Here is a 19,681-nt window from a genome sequence, read left to right on the forward strand (position 1 = left end):
TTTTTATTCTGCCTCTGTTTTTTTTTATAATTTCTCCTTCAATTTAAGCAAAAAAAAATTTTTTTTTTTAAAGATACTTTAGTCATTTGGTATTCAAAAAAATATGTGTTTAATATTTGATATCTTCATTAGCCTTTTTGCAAAAACTTCATGATTATATTTTCTTTTTTAAAATTTTCTACCCAGAAATTTTTTTTATCATGAAATCGGAGCTTGCGTTAAATACATAAAATCTGTTATCAAATATAAATCTGAATCTATATATCTTAACGATGTCTGTTATTTTTTTAAGATCAATGTTATTGAGAAATTACTTTTTAAAAAATCTATATTTTACAATATTAAACTTTTTTTGTAACATTTCGTAAAACAAACTGCTGTTGCATAGTATTTTTTGAATCAAATGAAATTGGAATTCATTTTTAGCGGCAAAATCTGGATTTAAAACAAATTATGCGAGTCGTTAAAAAAAATTCTTTAGTTTTTCCGAAGTATACCTGATTTGACATTTTAAAGCCCAGCTTCAAATCTCACTATATAAATAAGTATAATTTATAATTTCATACAATTGAATACAAACTATGTACAATATAATACAATCGTGGCTCTCAAACATTTTTCAGCTAAATTTTCACGCGTTTTTCATTTTTTTTGTAAAACATAGCTGATATACTTTGATTGCATTTTGTAAATGGTTAACAATTCTAAAAAGACGTAAACAAACAAAAATTAAAATACAAAAATAATAACTACAAAAATACAACAGCAATAATATAACAATATCCGCACCAAACTAATTTAAAATGTACTTTAATCTGCCTTGTAAAAATGCAAACTATACAAAAAAATCATAAAAATTTGACTTTTCAAAAATAAACATGTATTAAACTTAATACATTTCAAAAATGCGAAATGAAGACTTAAAATATAGTCATGTTAAAATAAATTTGTGAATAATAATGTTAAAATAAATTTGTTAATAATAATGTTAAAATAAATTCGTGAATAATTGTGTAGTTTTCACTTGTTATTTAAAATACACACTTGTTATTTAAAAGATATAAAACTGGTGCAGCTAATTTTTTTACAATAAAATTCCATTCTTTTTAAAATTATTTGTTAATTTCTGTTCTTGTAGTTGGAGATAAAAAATAGTTTATCCTTTCATTTTTGTGCTTGGATTGAAAATAAACTTTCGTTTATGTCTTGTTCAATTAATTATTTTTCCATTTAAATGTCAATAATTATTTATGACAAAAACATGTGTCAAATATTTGATTGGCAATTTGCAACTGTTAAATTTAGTCTGAAAAAACAAACTCTCCAATGGTTGTTTGTTTGTAAAATAGCTCAAAATGCATGAATTACTGACCAGAAAGTTTTAATAAATTGATTTTTCACAATCTTTTTATCATAAATATTGAATTAATTTATGACTTTTCATTTAAAAAGTTCGAAATTTTGAGAACTTTTTTTGGAGTAAAATAATGATTATTATCAAAATTATCGAAAATTTGCCAAGTTGATTTCTTAGTTATGATACGGATTTCACTTGGTCTAACAATTGACTTAAGTTAAAGGAAAATAGTAGCCTCTGAAAATTAATTCTTTAAATATAATATGAATTTAAATTTAATTAAGTCGGATGATAAATTGTGGCCCATACACACAATTAAAAATATTAAGGTGGAATAAAAGGATAAAAGAATTTTTAAAATTTTCTTTCCTTTTATTTGAGAGTGTAGCAGACGGGAGTGGCCTATAAAGGAAGCAATGAATTCACAATCATAAGTTTTAAGTTCTGTATAATGCAATGAAATTATTAATAATCATGGAATTTTATCAATATTAAATATTATAGTGATTTAACACTCTTATAATCAGTTTGAGAACCACTTGTTTACATAATAACTAAAGTAAACACTCTAATTCTTTCACCATGACAAGTAAATAAATTTCAACGTTTTCCCAATATTCTTACAATTTACGTTAAATCAATTTATAAATTTTCTTACATAATTTAACATGCATTAACAAGATAATATATAAGAATTGCTCTACTTTATCGTAGTTCCTGAGAATTTCTATTTGTAGCAACTTGGAAAAGTTTTCTAAACTACATATTTACCCACATCATTATTGCATGGTTGAAACCCGTGACAAAACCCGTTTTTTTCAAACACTGTAAAACTTGTATTTTATTCCACCCCATAATCTTTAATCAATATACTGAAAAATAAATCTAGCTTACAAAAGATTTCCGTAAATTTTGCCCAAATTTTAGAAAAGAGAGACTGAAAAACTAAATAAAAGATTTCGCATATTTAATTCAATAAATTTATAATAGGATATTTTAAATTATTTATTCAGCAAAAAGCAGACATAATTACTAAAACCATAGTCAACACCTAATTATTTATAGAATACAAGCATTAATATAAACAGTACTTTCAATAATGAACTAAGCTTCTATATAGGGTTAATTTTCATAAATAAAGATTACTAATCTACCATCTAAGCACCCGTTATATATTTAACAGATTTGTACATGATCAAAAGTGATCAGTATTTTAAAATACATATGCATCAGTGGCGTACTCATTTCTTGGACTTTCCATAAGAATAAAAAAATAATTGATGCAAAAATGTAAGTATTTTTTTAAAGAAAATATATTAATGATTAAAATTGTATAGTGATTTTATTATCTCAATTAATCAAAGAATTGTAAAGTAAGGAAGAAAAAAGGTTTTTTGTTTATGATAATAATTTTAATAAAATACCCAATTACTTATTTATTTAGCACAAAAAAGTTAGTATTAAGGATAATAAAATGAAAATCAGATCTTTAAAGGGTTGTTAATGGTTCTAAATGAATTATTTGGGAAAATATTTGAATAATTTAATTGGTAAATATGTAAATAATAAAAAAAAAATTTATTTTCAAAAACTTTTAGAATTACATATTTTTTACCTGGCTCTTTGATTTAAGCATATATATTCTTATTTTTATTTATAACTTTGAATAAAGTATGAAGTCTTTTACCACATTTTTTCAATCATAACTAAAATTACAGGTGGGTCATGTTTTTATTAAAACAATGAAACTGCAGTGGTAAACCTTGCGTACGCCTCTGATGTACATGCGCACAAAAGCATGTATACACTTATATAAATATAATTTCGCTTTCAAACTATTAAAATAAAACACAAATTATTGCAACATTTCTCACAAATAAATGTCCTGAGTAACAATATTTTTTTTTCTCACAACAACAGCATTTGTTTCAGAATTTTTTGTATATCACCGAAATACCTTTTCACTTGCCTCCTCCGAGGTTTTTTCAATACACTTTCAGTCCATAGCTATATACGGCGTAGAATAATAGTTATATCGTTTTTCATATGAGAGTTGGTACAGGAAGAAAGAGCTCAAATGCAAAGAGAGTTAAGAGAGAATACCGCTGGACAGAATATCATCAAGACTAGATGAAGTTGATAGAGATCTATAAGCACGGCAGTAGATTTTTTCTTGATCCTAACCAAACTTTCACTCCTGGAAGGCGATATTGATTAGATTTCGTCAATTGGAACCATTGACTGACACCCCATCACCGCTTATGCAGATTGAGCTTTATTGGTACTTCTGGAGTTGTGATTAATCTCAGTGCTATTCCAACGTCCTGTTCATTCGCAGATTCCAGATGAAATCGTTGTACCACCTAAATAAGGAAGAAAAACGAAACATAAGCTAACTTAAAGAAGTTGAGAAAGAAGTAAGAGGAAGCGTTAAAGTGACGGGAAAACTGTTTTTAAAAATGTGGTATGACGTTTTTGTTTAAACAAAGATATTTTTTAATATCAGCTACTAATTTAGTTTTGAAAAAAAGTGCAATTGAATGATTTAAGTTTGATATAAAGACATTTATAATAATAACACATTTTGGTGCACATGTACGTCTTAATTTTGTAAAATAAAAGCTAAAAATTAAATGAATTGAATATAATTAAACTTAATATGAATATATATATGAAATACGTATGAAATATAATTAAACTTTTTCTATATTTTCTAAAGCTATTGTTCCAAAAAAAACATTAAACTGTCCCAGAACATTATTCCTTTGAATTCTTAATTATTTGTGAATATAATGTGGATTTTATTGTTTAACTGGTTCATTTTAAAAAATTTTTAAAAATCTATTTAACTTTTAACCTGTCATTCTTTAATTTATTTAAAAATATGTTTTTCAGTTACGATTTCTGAAATATTTTTTTTCGTTAATACAAAAAAAAAATTCCTTTCAAAATATTAATTAGCTATATCAAACAGAAAAAAACCTCTAATATGCCTGATTTTAAGCAAAAACTGCAATTAATTTGATGTTATTAAGAGTAAGTAAAGAATACAATTTTCTGGTAAACTGTTTAAGAAACTACCCATTTTCGAAAACGATTATTTCTTATAGTAGATATGGTATAAAAAGTTGACGACTTCTATGGCAAAACATTTTATATTCTAAATATAGAAATGATAATATTAAAAAGCTCAAAATCATGTGTTATTTATTTGTTTATTATTTTTTTTGCATAAAAGATTTCAGTACACCTGTATTTATAGAATAAAGTCAGCAAAAAAAAAAGCAACAAATAACAAGAAACTTTAAGTTCAACTCCTTTTTTCCAACGTTCTTTTTAAGAAAATAAAGTGATTTTTTTTAGTCCGGTGTTTTGAAATGTTCTTCATGAAAAGTCGAAATTAGATGCAGAAATGCAAAGTTATTTTTAAAACATTACGCAAATATAGTTTCAAAATGCTCCTACCCTTGTTAACAGTAGACGCATCTTCAATTCAGCCACACGTCGACCGATGCACGCACGTGCACCGATGCCAAATGGCATACAACAATGTGCTGTTTGTTCGCTACGTGGGCCTGTACGAGTCCATCGATCTGGCTTGAACTCATGTGGTTCAGGAAATCTAATAGGATCTCTTCCAACAGTGTACTGGGACATCACGAATAGTTTCTGAAAACAAAAAACATTTTTAACTAAACAGAAATATACATTTTTAGCAAAACTGAATCAACCAAATTATAGATCATAAAAATAACAAAATAAAATTGTAAAACGCATGTAAAAATTATAAAGAATATTAGTAATGCTTAATGTAAATATAATATATACATAAGCATTTCAAAGAATTATGTAACGAAAGGAAATTGTCTTTTTGTGACTTTTACAGTGAATTCTCGTCTTTGTTAGTAATCTTATCTTTTCGATTAATTTTAGGAAATTCAATTAAGGAATTTCATTATAATTCGTATGTAAGATAATTAAACCATTAATCTTACCCCAGCAGGAATTTCGTAGTTGTCCAATATTATTTTCTTAGGTAATCTTCTTGTTAGGAAGGAGGCTATTGGGTACATTCTAAAGAGAAATAAGAAATAAATATTATAGACACATTTTGTAAAATTAATTCTAAAAACTCTTCAAAACTTGCTTTCTTTAGAAGCAACATACAGATTCTTGTCTCGAAAACGAAGAATCAAAAGACGCATTTTTTAGATATTTTAAAAAATAAATATGCTCGCTACATTAATGCTTTAGCTATTGTTTGTTATGCATAAAACTTTAAATGACCAGTATGAAAATCGTTTCCTTTTTTAAAATTTTTTAGACTATATTTACTTTGAACAGATAAAGATAATATTTTTAAACTCTAAACAAAAATAATTTTCTAATATCTAAAAAAATAGATCGCAAACGCTTATTATTTTCACTAAACTTTGAGTTCTCGAAGAATTTATAGTTTATTCAATTTTTATGATAAGCATAGAGGATGTTGGCTTAAAACAGACAAAACTTAACCTGAAACTGTTATTGTTTTATAATACAACAGTTTTTAAAATTGCATATGTTTTACGAAATTTGTTTTATTTCATATGAGAACAGAGTTTTCAAGGAACAGTCTTAATATTAGAACTATAAATTATATGTTCATTTTATTCAGATGTTAGTACTTACCGTAATGTTTCCTTGATGACATTCATTGAATAAGGTATTTTAGACAAATGTTCTTCAGTAATCATTTCACCATCTGGTACAGCAGCCTTGATTTCAGAGAGTAGTTTATCTTGGCATTCAGGATGTTTTGCCAAGGAATATAACGCCCATTGTGTTGCATGGGAAGTCTATAAGTAGATAAAAATTGGTATAGTAAAAGACACCTTTTTTTCGTGCGCATGGTTATTAAATTCATGAGCAATTCATTGTAATTAATGATTATTTTTTAAGTCATTTAGATGAAATACCTGTTACCTGCAATTTCATAAAAAGGAAAAAAAAATGTGGGAAATTTATTATTGTATAATTTTTTTTTCTTCGCTACCATACAGACATACATATACTTCAATTCTCATTTGTTTAACACTGAAAGCTTTTTTTAAAGGAAATTTGACAAAACACGTTTTGTTATGCGGTTTGTAATCGCATTTTTAAAAAAAAAAACACATACACGCGCACGTACACACAATTATGAAATTTTGCGCCAGGCTACTCATTTAAAATGCATTACGATAAGATGAGAAAATAGAAAAATGGCGATTTTCGGACAAAATTGTATATTTTCTTTAAAATTTTGCTATGTTTTACCAGCGGGAACGACTAATCGGGTTCCCTATATTTTATTAGACTTATTTACATCATAATTAGTGCAAAATAATAATAAAAATCAGCACATTAGATGGCATAAATTAGGAAATTGAGCATATTAATTGTAATTAATGATATGAAATTTGTCCTGAAAGTTTTTTCAATAGATATCTCATTTGCTTGCTAGTTCTGAAAGAGAAAAAAAATTGCATGTGTTTTGAAACTTCTTTAATATGATGAGCAAATTAATTTTCAAGCTATTTAAAACATTAATTGTATCAAAATACAAAATTTCTTTCAAAATTAAAAATTTTTTCATCAATATTTCAACTGTAATCACGTGGATTTTTTTTTATTTATTACCAATTAGTATTTTCGTTAAAAATATTTGTAGCTAAATTATATGCTCAAATCAAAAAATTAAGTACTTAAAAATATCTTACCGTATCAGCTGCAGCTAAAATCAAATCTGCGACAATATTGACTATTTCATTTTTATCCATAGTTGAGTCTTCAAGCATTTTACTGAGCACGCCTCGCACTTCCTGTCCTCCTTCTCTCAACTGCTCAATCTCCGAAATTCTTTCTTCCACGTAAAAACGAGCTGTAAAAAAAAGATACAAATTAATTAAATCTGACACACAAAAATTGAATTCGCTAACAATTTAAAAAAAAGAATAAAACTGTTAATAACTTTAAAAATTATATAAAAAGTAGTTTTTTTCTCTTAATTAGAATGCAAATATTTGGTGGTTAAAATGCTAACAATAATTTTAAGTATGAATTTTTTTATTAAAAGAAATTGAAATTTAAAGAATTGAAAATTGTTAATGTAAAGGCATAATATTTTTAGTTGTATAAAAATTAAGAAAAAATACTGTTTTATTCGAACATTTTAAATTTTAAAATTTTAATAAATGCCTAAAGAAAGTTATGAGAAAAATTTTCTTAATTTATCGGATGATTCAAAAATACAAGCATTTCAAAGAAATAGATGTAATTCCTTACAAAGTATCAAAATTTTATTAAGTTGAAGCAGCGTAAATAGTATCGTCTAATTACTTACACATTGCTATTGCTTGATCAGCAGCATTAACAAATCTCCGCCAAACAGGTAAATTCCACTTAGAAGCTAATTTTGGTGAAATCAAGGACATATTAGCAGATTCTGTGAATATTTGCTGTACATGATGAACGAATTCGTGCATATTACTGGTCTCCGCTGCTGGTGTTACACAGCCTAATCTTCTTCCAAAAAGCATTGACCCTAGACCTAAAATAATGATGTACAAAATGTAACTATTTTATTAAATAAATTGCAAACAAATGATGTTTCTCAGTATAATTCGTATTAATAAAAAGTAAGACTCAATAAAACTTTAAAACTTATGATGTAAATGTGATTTTGTAATTACGAATTTGGTATATTCTTCTTGAAAATTTTTGTTTCCAATTCATTTGATTAAATCACGTATTAGAGAACTCACATTTGCAGACAAAATGAAGTGAATTATGTCTATGAACTCATTAGTGAAGAGCGACTATTTTATTTTTAGCTTTTTACATAACAGTTTTCGTTTAAAATTCATTTAATAAAAACTTTTTTAAGCACAAAGTGAAATTAATATAAGATAAAAATATAAACTTTGCATTTTCTTTTGTAATTTTGTTAATTATATTAGGTGATTTGCAATTATAAACTACATGAAGTAAAAATAAGCATATGCTTAAGTTTTAAAATAAACCGTGATTGTCCAACTTTTTATGTTTTTTTTAATATGTCATTTATTTTTTTGTTTTTTACTCAATTATTCAAATAAAATTAAGTGAAATAAATACATGAACTCATCAATTGAATATAAATGTCGTCGTAATAAAGTGATTGGCTGCCAACTTTTCCCTGTTACGTAAAAAATCTGAATAACCTAACATAAAAAATATAATTAAAATCATACACAATTTTTTACGGATAAAATGAAGCAAATATCTATGCTCAACTACTTAAAATAAGATTTTGAACATGTACCTTTACTATTATTTTTATACCAATTACTGTTTAAAGCAATGTCCTTTTGAATCTTAATATTATTATTCAATAATATTTCATTGAATTTAAAAAAGAATAAATAAAATAAAATATGTAATTTTAAGTTAAATCAAGATGTAGCATAAAAATAAATAAAATTTCAATGAAGCAAAATTATTATTTTTGGTTTTGATTTCTTATTGTTTTTAATGTTATGTTATTATTGATTGGAAAGGTAACGCAAGAATGGTAAAAGAATTAAGTCATAAAAAATTAATTTCCTCCCAAGTTCTGACAAAAAACAGTCAAAGTGTCATAATATTATTAGAGACAATAAGTCATATTCATTACCAGGAATATTTAATTAAAATTATAAGGAAAGTAATTGAGTAATTACAACTAAAATGTATAGAAATTATTTTATTCTAATGAATAATTTTAACATTAATTCAAATGAAAATCTCTGTTTCTTAATACTTTCTCTTTTACTATTTCATGAGTCTATTTCATGGTCTTGGAAACAAATTAATTCAAATAAACACACATAGCTGTTATAATCTGTAGTAAAATTCTTAGTATGAAAGCAATTAGTTAGCGATTAGGGAAACTTTTGTTGCCGCCTTAATAAATCTAATTGACATTACATACGTTAAGAAATTTAAGAATATGTATACAAGAATTCATTGTTTTATTTTTATCTTCTTTCTAAATTAAGTAAGTAGAGCAGAAGGTTATGAACTAACAAATAGTTAATACGCGAGAGGTTATGGTGAATCTTTTCATATCACCAAGGCCACGGCCTTCCAACGCCCCTGCTGACATTGACATAGTTAAAACTTTCATCAACACCAAATCTGTGTCACGGGTAAGGCTCTTTTAATCGGTAATCACTCTATCTAAATCAGTCTAATTACTCTGTTTAAAGCATTTTTTCACGTGACGTTTGTAAAGATGAGTAAAAACGTGACAGAATACTTTTTTTTGTTACATAATATCAGATTAATACAATGACGTTCGTGATTTTTCGTTTTAAAAACTGTTTTGTTAAAAGCTACATTTGCACGTAGTATTTTTAAAAGCAATGAAATCTAAAATTGTGTTTTGAATATTTTGAAAAAAATGTGAAAGAAAGGAAACAAACTGAATTTTTAAAAAAAATGGTGATTTTGAAATACTTTTCTAATTTTTTAATTTTTGACTTTTGTTGTTGGTTTATTGTTCTATGTATTAATACTTTTTAGGGAACAAAACGGCGAAGTGTTCAAATTATGTAACAATAAAAACAAAGAGATTATGCTAATGACATTGTATTTTCTTTTTAATAGATATGTAAACAAAGCTTAAAAGTAAAGCGTAGCCACTATTTAAGCAAAATAAAAGCAATGAGACAAAAAGGACAATAATTTTTTATAGTTTATTTAATTACCTTACTGATTGCGAAAATGTAACTTGATACTAAAAATGTCTTTTTTTAAAAACTTTTAATGTCTATTTATTAAAATTTTTATGTTTTGACAAGTGAAAATGATATATATAATGTAATAATACTAAAATTATAACAAAAACATTTGTGGATATTTGTTTCGAACATGGAAAGAAAATGTTTGAATTATATTCACGTAAAATAAATTAACCATTCACTTTTCACTCACTTTTCATTATTAAAATTACTTTACATAAAATCGACGAAAAATGTCACATGAACTTTAAGAAAATATTTAAATCGAGTTTTTAGGCCCTTTCTAATCTTTTGTTGCTGAGATCGATGATTTAAAATACAAGTTCAGTAATCAATTTAATAATCAGTACTTTTACATCTTTTTCTCAATTTATAGGAAACAAAATCATTTTTTAGTAAAAAATATAAGTTCAATTATTATTTTATAAAATTTATTTATGTTTTTTCTTATATTTTTTTAATTCAATAAACATTAATTTAGTTTACGCTTTATGAAAATTTTCAAATGCAATGAAATTACCACGTTTAAAAATTAGCAATAATGATAAATTGTTTGATAGTGAAATAATATGTTCGCGGAATTATTATTCCTTAATTACGATACTTATGATGCTGCCAAAAAGCGTGTATTTAAAGTTATAATGTAGCCTATACCGTATCCAGAATTGCGGAAGCAAATGAGTTTCACGGAACGTGCTGTTTTCGTATACATTATTTTTGTTGTACCTGCCTCATACCCATTAATAACGGGTTAAACTCCTTTGATAAGAAGAAGAAAATGTTATTTCTTCTACACCCGAGGCAATTGGCATTATACGAGGACAGAAACTTAAGTATTACGGAAGCAAAAAGTATGCTGACCTTCTTGAATAAGTTTCGGTTTTATTAGGGCGACACCTGGTGGATTTTAGAAAGCTAGTGGTAATTTGAATGCTAACTGGAGAGGTTATTTATTTATGCGCATCGAAATTCGTCATTGTGTCATTTTATTTAAGAGGAATAAAAGGTCATGATATTTTTTTTCATAAAAAGTTTTTCTTCTATTTATTAATAATTATGTTTTTGTTTGAGATAAATAAAAGGACACCTAGATAATATTTGATTTACATTGATTGATAAGTATATAGATTTAAGAGGCAGCAAAGCTAATAGTATTATTAATTTAACTAGACGATTCTGAACAATTGTTTTTTGTACGCTTGTAAAAAAAGTGACATAATGAAACAAAAATCTGATTTTGGAGAGTAAGTAAAAGTCAACTTTAAAAAGCAATTTTTTGTTAATAAATAACAAATTAAAAACATGCAATGAAGTAATATTTCTTTAACTAATGAGTTGAAAATAAATCTGTACAAGAAATAAAAATTCTTTTGCACAATATCCTGCTAGAAAAAGCAATTACAAGAAAACAATTCCTTAAAATTACTCACACAAATAGTAAACTAGTAGTTTCCTAGTATACATCTTAATAAGCGTAAATCTTAATAGTCAATGTTGTTAACTTATAAAAATATTTAAATTTTTTTTTATCAAAGAAAAAAGTGTTCTTTTTATAAAAAAATCATCGTAAAAACTACCGTTCATATTTGTCCTTTTTGCTTCTTCAATCAAATCCGAATGCATTAGAAAACGTAAACTTTTAAGATGAATTATTTAAAAATAATGCGGAGTACATAAAAGTAAAAACTTAACAAAAATAAAATAAACTATCAGTCGAATAATGTAATGCTATGTAATCATTTTTACTAAATTTAATTAAAATATGATATTATGCTGTTTATTGTCAGAGAGGCAAAATATTTTTTCACTGTAATATATATATATTTTTCGCAGTTCTTAAAGTAATGATTTGTTAAAATAATTATTTTTAGTTTAGCAAGTATTTCACAAAATAAAAAATTTAAATGAAGTATCAACTATAATTTTATATGAGAAGACAATAGAAACTCTTAATTGTTACACGAAATACCAATGCCAAAAAAATTCAAACCCTAAGTGTATAAATTTAATACAATCCGAAATATCAAAGTGTCTTACTTTCCATTGACCAACTGTAAAGCTCGTTCTCCATATTCGGAATAAACCCTCCACTATTTTGTTCCATTAATCCTTCCCAACGAGAAATAAGATCAGTTATAACACCGTTGAAATCTGGACCATGCTTCGCAACTTCTTGTGGTGCCATCAGAGTGTGATTTAACAGATTTCTCCTACTTTTCCAGTGTTCGCCATCCCTAAAATATTTTCAGATCAATTAAATAATATTATTTATAAAATTTAAAATATGAACATGATGAAAAAATTTAAAATATGAACATAATGAAAAAATTTAAAATGAACAATACATTAAATTAATGTTTTACAAATTAATACCAAATATTTAATTAATATTAAAATACGAAAAACTTAATTTTTTAAAATTAAATTTTAAAGCAATTAATAGTTTTCAACTTTACTTATTTTATATTACTTATTACCGAAGTTAAATTATAATTTTAATTATATTTTTAACAAAATTAAAAATTTTCCACAAAACAAAATTATTTCTGTAATGTTTTCTGTTCTTTGCATCTTCAAAATTTTTTTAATAAAAATACACAATAGTCATCATCAAATATATTTTAATAAACAAGTTTAAAATAATAAAATATAATTATTGATTTAATTATTAATAATTAGTTATCTTAATTAAACCATCATATACTAATAAATAACTGTAGCTTACATTTAAGTTACATAATATCATACTTTAACACGTTTTTTTTTTTTTTTTTTTTTTTTTTTAACTTTTTATAACTGAAATGAACAAATAGATATTACAATTTAAAAATGCAAGTTGGAAATTCTAAAACATCAATTCAGGAATTATTTCATTTTCACGTTAAGAAAAATTGTTTTTTGATTTTCAAACTTAACGTAGGTCGGAAATGTATGTTTATGGCAATACTATTAAATTCTTTATTTCTTTAATTTTTCTTTAATTTTTTTGCATTGCAAAGCTATTAATTACTTTTATTATTACCTAAACAATACTTTTTCCATTCGTATGTGATACTTGCCTCTTGAATAGACACTTTTTGTAAAGTTGTGATAAATATTTTCGAAAAAATAAATAAGTGACTAATGAAATATTTTTTTAATTATAACATACTTGTAAACAAAGGATCCGTGAAGTTAACTGAATTTCTTTTTCATTGACTCAAACTTTAGATTACAATTTTTACGAAAAAGAATAAATGACTGATGAAATTTTTTCATTGATTTAAACTTTTGATATCATTTTTCAAAAATAAATAAATATCTAGTGAAAATGTATTAAATTAATGCAAGAAAACATGTTTCCTATTACTATTAAATATTGCATTGACATTTAGAAACAAGCAATATGCGAACGCTCATAATTGTGTGTCACTATTAAAACTATATCTCTTTTTATTTATAAATTTTTTGCCAATTAATAAAAAGAGATGACCTATCCCGAGTCTAATAACGCCAGGGAAGAATTTTGTCTAGCATTATTTTACATTATTTTATTGACCAGACATCATTTTTGAACTTATGGAGAATTTCCTTAATGTGCGCCGCATTCAGTACGACCATTTTGCAGACAAACTTTTGTAGAAAAAATGGGAAAAGAAATGAAAACTTTTTTTTAAACAATGTCTTCGTAATTTTGTTACTTACAGAATGCCGATTTTTAAGAGTTTCTTAACAGTAAAAGAAAAGATAAAACGTTATCTTCTGAAATATATTGAAGTACTTACATAAAGAATAATCCTCGTGTGATTCCTCGGAGTACATTATAAATCTGCCAGGGTTCAGGCACAAGATGTTCAGGAAAACGTCCTTCTGCGAGATAGACTTTCTGGATTAGATCTTTACCCGAAATAATGACACATTCTACGGGACCCAGTTTCTCTCTAAAAATGGGTCCCAACTCCTTATGGCGCATATCACAATATTCATGAATTTTGGCTGCTCCTCCAGTCCTAATGATATCAAAAATAGTGCCTATTAATGGGAGTCCTTTTGGAGTAGGAATAGCCTCAAAGGGCTTAATTCCTGTCCGCACATCGGCTGTCTCCTGCCGTTGATGAAACGGGCAACCCGCCGCCGCCGCCGAAGCGGTCGCCGCTGAAGAGCTTCTACTTCTAGTCACGGCCCGTAAGCCTTGGAAAATGAGCCTGTGAGGCATCTTTTGGGATGCAAGCGGATGCTGCTCTGACTGTAGAAAGATAGGGCCTCGGCCGAATCGTCGTTATATTAGAAAGCGTCGAGAGAAAAAGAGGGGTAGGAGAGGGGCGGGTGGTGGTGGAGCTTTTTAAATAAAAAAAAAAGCTTCAGAGAGTTAAGAAACGTGAAATTAAGAATAGTAAAGGCATGTGGGTCTTGAAATCGCGAGTACTCCACTCTTATATATATATTGTAACATTGCCTCGGGACATTAATGATGCATTTATTTTTAAGCGCTTTCGCTTTCTCATTGGTCGAATATAATGTCCACTAAAAATTCTTTAAGATATAACCAGAAACTCAGATTTGCTGGTTTGACTAAATGTTTAATTTTTATTTATTTTTTTATTTTATTTTCTTCTATTGGTACTCGCCAGACCATTTTATTGTTTCAAGGCACGTAGCGTGAGAAAAAAAATCTTCAAAATATTTATAAGTGATGAAGTTGGGTATGAAGGGTAAAACAGGTATAATGATCAGGGAGAAAAACAATTTTGTCCCCCCTTCTATTGCCATGAGTGCTGAAAAGTTGTATACGTTAGGGAAAAGAAATATCGGCCGAATCAGACCGAATGGTTTTGAAATATGTTTTCTTTACATTCACGTATATATTTTGAAAATTAGAAGAAAAAAAAACTTTAAAAAAAATGACTTCTGAGTGTCTATATGTTTGTTTTAAGTAATATCAGTTTAAATATAAATTGCTGTTATTTAAAGTCACAGTTATTTAAAGCGATTCATTGATTGGAAGGTTATAAATATTACGATGCGACGAGCAAATTAAAAAGTAATAAAAACACAACTTGCCTGAGTTATAGAACGAAGGAAAATGAATTTTAATGAAATTAATTGAGAAAAACGACTATGCAATATTTCTATGCATTACCGAAATAATTGTTTCTGCAATCGAGGCATTCAAATAAAAAAGTTGATTTTTGGAATATTTATTCCTGTAAAATTTAAATAAATTTTGCTGACTCCAGGTAAAATATCAAAAAAAAATTTAAATCCACATGAAGCAGAAATAAAATAACTATAACAAAGGAAATTTTTTTCATGATAATTGTAAAAATACCCAAAGAATTACTGTCAAATGCAATATTCAAATTTTTAATGAACTTTGAGTCATGATTGTCCCTTATCATTATCAAATAAATTCTCAATAAAATTGCGAAAATATTTAAAGAATTAGTGTCAAAATTTGTTAATAAATTTTTAATCAGTACAATCTTTTATCAATAAATAGCTTATTTTTGATAAACCTTTCGCAAATTTGTTTAACTTATTGATTAAGATTCTCAAGAGGCAGAAAGCAACTGATTAAATGCAAAAAAAAATTCTTTTTATCCTTAAACAGTTTTAAATAGAGTATTCTTTCCAGCACATTGAGGAAAAAAGTATGGTCAAAATTGCAAGAATATAGTAAAAATTACTGTGCTTCAGTTTTTACAGGAACACCAAAAAGCTCGGTGTTTCTTACCGGAGAGCTTTGATAATGATTTTGATAAAATTAACAATAAAATATGGTTTTATAATCTGTGACAAAATTTGATAAATGTGGTAAAATTTTTATTGTGATACCTTGGAACATGGTATAAAAGCCTTTTATTCGATTAAACTTATTTTTCAGTCTTGTATTTTTTACTAAAGGTATGGTAATAATAACTATAATTTTGAAAGCCAAATTTCTGGCAAACCGTTACTGTATGAACTGAAAAATTATGAAATGAATCATTTCAATACTATACATTTTGGATGTTATTAACAGAATTATGTTTTTTTTACTTATTTATTTTTTTAAATTTGAAATGTCAATACCCTTCAGTACGTTAATTTAACCAGAATTTGTTTTATCAGTACAAACAATATACTTTATAATCAATACACTTTATAATCAATAAAAACTATTTTAAAAAAAAATTACAAAAAATTCGAGGGTATTCATTGAATTTCGAAACAGAATTTTGATGTCAGTTATCTATATAAAATTTTTCTGCACTATAGGGAAAAGGAGAAGGAAGTATTTTTTCGCTTAATTTCAGCTTATAAATGATGCGTCTTTGGAAATAGCAATTATACGAGTTTTAATTAATTTTGATGAATTATTTGCAAATTTAAAAAAAAATTAACATTTTAATCCAATTACATTCATTCTTTTTTCTTCGTGGGCTGCACTTGAATATGTTCTAAATTAGACATCACTTGAATAGAGTCTGGGTGCTGTGTTCACTCTGCAGTGCCAGTATGAATAAATGACTGGATTTTAAATATTTATAATTTCAGAACTGTTGTATACATTACGATAAATAGCACACTAATTAAAGTCATATGTGTTTAAAGTGTAATTTGTAATATAATTAGCTTCACTCATTTTGTGGCTTCACGCTATCAATTGTTTCTCATCTTGCACAAATGCGTTAACTTCTTGCAGTCTTTACAGTAGTGGTGGTTTATATACAGTGTCTCGTACATTCATCTCGTGGTTCATATACAGTATATCGGTGGCTCTTATACATAGTTTTGAAAGTATAAATATTAAGGCTTATATAAGGGAAAGATTCTCCGTATACAAACAAGTCCGTCTCTCTTGTTTTGGGTATCGAGGGTAATATCTAAGTTTGCTATATTAAAGCGTGCAATCTGTCTGGCTGTTTACTTTCAATTTAAATGAAAATTTTTCATTAATTACATTTTTACTGCATCAACAAACACATCAATATTTTTATTTAAAAATAAATGTATGGCATGCACTCGTAACATATAACAGACATTTATTTTTCTAGCATCTTGTTTCTATTATGGTTTTGCATCTCTCTCGGCTACTACTTCAAACTGCTCGACAGGCAAAACATTTGGGAAGAAATTATTATTGCAAATCACTTAGCGAAAATTTTGTGCTAGATTAATTTTAAAGATTAAATCGTTCTATTTACAGTAATATTGGTAGAAAGACAAAAATAATTATAATTCTGTGCGTCATTATTTGCGTAGTTCAAAGAAGTCATTAGAAAATGACCGCAACCTTAGCTTATGTAGATAAAAAACTGTCGAAGTGTTTGGACGAACAATATTCATCTTGAATAGGATTCCTGTTTTCATTGTGAGCATTTTTATGTTCAGCGGACTTCCTTTTTTTTCCTTAATAAATAAAAGTTCCTTTGAAATTTCTTTTAAAAGTAATTTTTTAAACTTAGTGCATCAATAAGGTTTGAAATTGCATTCTTCTGACAATCAGCGATTTTCAGTCTATTAACTAAATTCTCTTTAAACTAATTTCTTTTATAATCTTTTTAATCTTAAAAATATACTATTTTCTGGTATTTATACTATTAAAATTGTACTGTTTTGAAAAGATCGAGCAGAATTGGAAAGAAAGCAAATGCTTTTTATTTTGAAAATGTAATTAAGCGAGCTAAACGAAACGAATGGTAGACAAGATTTGCACAAAAGTCACTGCCCTAAGCAATTGGTTGTAAATTTTTTTTTTTACGTTTCTTGAATATTTTGAGATCAAAGTTAAAATCATTCGATAGATTTCAAAACACCAAATTTTTCTTACTTATAGCATTGAATTATGTTGGTATAGACTTCTCTCTAATTTCAGTCATGAAAAATACTAACTTTTCCTTGCTTTGAATATTAAAACTTATTTAAAAAGTTTTCAATTCGATTGATAAAATTTTTAATGCATTTTTTTTTTGGAAACACAAAATGCACGAGAAACTGAACATTAGATTTGTTGAAGCATTCTCTGTAATTGCTTTCACATATAGATGTAAAAAATTCTCTAACTAAATTTATTTAAATTTTTACACTTCCTAAAATTTCTTATGAAACAAGGTCAAAAGCATAAGTAATTCGAATTTTTTTTAATGACAATAACAGTTTGTTGAACAGTAGAACTAAAGATCCTACTTGCTTCCCTTAAATAAAAATTAAATTTTTTAGACATAAGTGTCAGATGCAAAAAAGATATTTATGATTAATTAAAAAATAGTTTCTATGTATTTATTTATGAAAGAAAGAGTAATTTTCATACTTAGCTTGCTAATTTAATTTTGAGATGTTTATTTTATTATTGAAATTCAAATGAAACATTCCATTGAGCATGGTGTATGATAATTCAAAAAAGATACTTCAATTTCCTCTAACCACGTAACATTTATTTTTCCAATAACAAATATGAAAAAAAATATTCACGCTTCTCTTTAAACTTTGAAATACTAATTTTATCATTTAATATTAAGCTCAATCATAGTGCATAAAAATCAGATGAAAATAGTTATCAACACCTATTTTCCTAATAACAAATAAATAAAAAACTCATGATTGTTCATTTTTTAACATTTTATTTAGTATTTTTTCTTTCCCTTTTTTTGTATACATACGTAAAACATTTAAAAATGGTTTTTGATTTATTATCTTATTAGTGCAGACCAATAATCCAAAAAGAAATACCACTTATAAAAAATGAACTGTTAATATTTTTCAACAACTTAACTCTAAAACTTGTTGATGAATTTATTTCATTCATACATCAACATAGTTTTGATAATAAAAAATAAACTAACAAGATGAAGCATTTCTTTAATCAAGGAGTTTAAAAAAGTTAAAATATAGATATATGTCTGAATAATATATACACAACAACTATTTCGAAACAAAATAGACCAAATATGCTTTAGCAACCAAAGAGTTCAAATTGAGTTATGTTTTCAATATATTCTAATATTTAAACTATTATTTTTAAATATTTTTATTTCGTTTGGTAAAATTCTATATTTTTTGCTTTACTTTTAATTTTACAAAATAATAATGAGGCCCAATTTATTGTTCATTACATATATTATGGAAATTTCTTGTTAATATAAAACAAAAAGTTACTTTATTTTTAGTACAGAATTTTAGTTATAAATTGATGACCTAATTAAGTACACAAATCTGTGTATGTTCTCCTCTTTTAAAAATGCATGGTAGCACAAATTCAAAGAATATATTATTCTATTCTATCTAGCATTATTCGAGAGTAGCCATCTTGCCGATAATGTTTTAGTCGGCAAGATTATAGTTATTTCACTTTCATATATACATTAGAGGAAAAAAAATTAATGAAATTTTTGTCCATTATTTATAATTTTAGCGTACAGTTCAGAATAGTTTGACTTATTAAGTTCAAAAATCGATATATTTTTTAATATTTTTTTTAATTGCATAATTCCCCAGTAAGAAAAAAATATGATCCTAACTACTAGAATATGGCAAAATTTACGAAGTTTCTTGCTTTATGGGAACACCAAAAACTGGGTAA

The 19,681-nt window shown here is 26.1% G+C and overlaps 1 protein-coding gene across 1 annotated transcript; it reads right to left on the bottom strand.

Moving 5' to 3' along the window:
- Positions 1 to 1,132: 1,132 nt before the first annotated feature.
- Positions 1,133 to 14,531, bottom strand: sad (Cytochrome P450 family protein sad). The gene is made up of 8 exons (XM_016054492.3): positions 13,905 to 14,531; positions 12,178 to 12,374; positions 7,722 to 7,928; positions 7,099 to 7,259; positions 6,029 to 6,195; positions 5,353 to 5,431; positions 4,823 to 5,026; positions 1,133 to 3,720 (listed from the first exon to the last, which is right to left on the bottom strand). The coding sequence occupies exons 1-8, from the start codon at positions 14,333 to 14,335 to the stop codon at positions 3,610 to 3,612; spliced, it is 1,557 nt and encodes a 518-aa protein (XP_015909978.1). The 5' UTR covers positions 14,336 to 14,531; the 3' UTR covers positions 1,133 to 3,609.
- Positions 14,532 to 19,681: the final 5,150 nt, after the last annotated feature.

Source organism: Parasteatoda tepidariorum, chromosome 4 (genome assembly GCF_982258835.1).
Source record: "Parasteatoda tepidariorum strain Cologne lab strain chromosome 4, Ptep-v5.0, whole genome shotgun sequence".
NCBI lineage: Eukaryota > Metazoa > Arthropoda > Arachnida > Araneae > Theridiidae > Parasteatoda > Parasteatoda tepidariorum.

Coding starts and splice junctions, on each gene's coding strand:
- sad (XM_016054492.3), bottom strand. CDS start 14,335: ATGCCTCACAGGCTCATTTTCCAAGGCTTACGGGCCGTGACTAGAAGT. Junction 12,375..13,904: donor ACACGAGGATTATTCTTTAT/GTAAGTACTTCA, acceptor AAAATATTTTAG/GGATGGCGAACACTGGAAAA. Junction 3,721..4,822: donor TGCGTCTACTGTTAACAAGG/GTAGGAGCATTT, acceptor TTCCTTATTTAG/GTGGTACAACGATTTCATCT.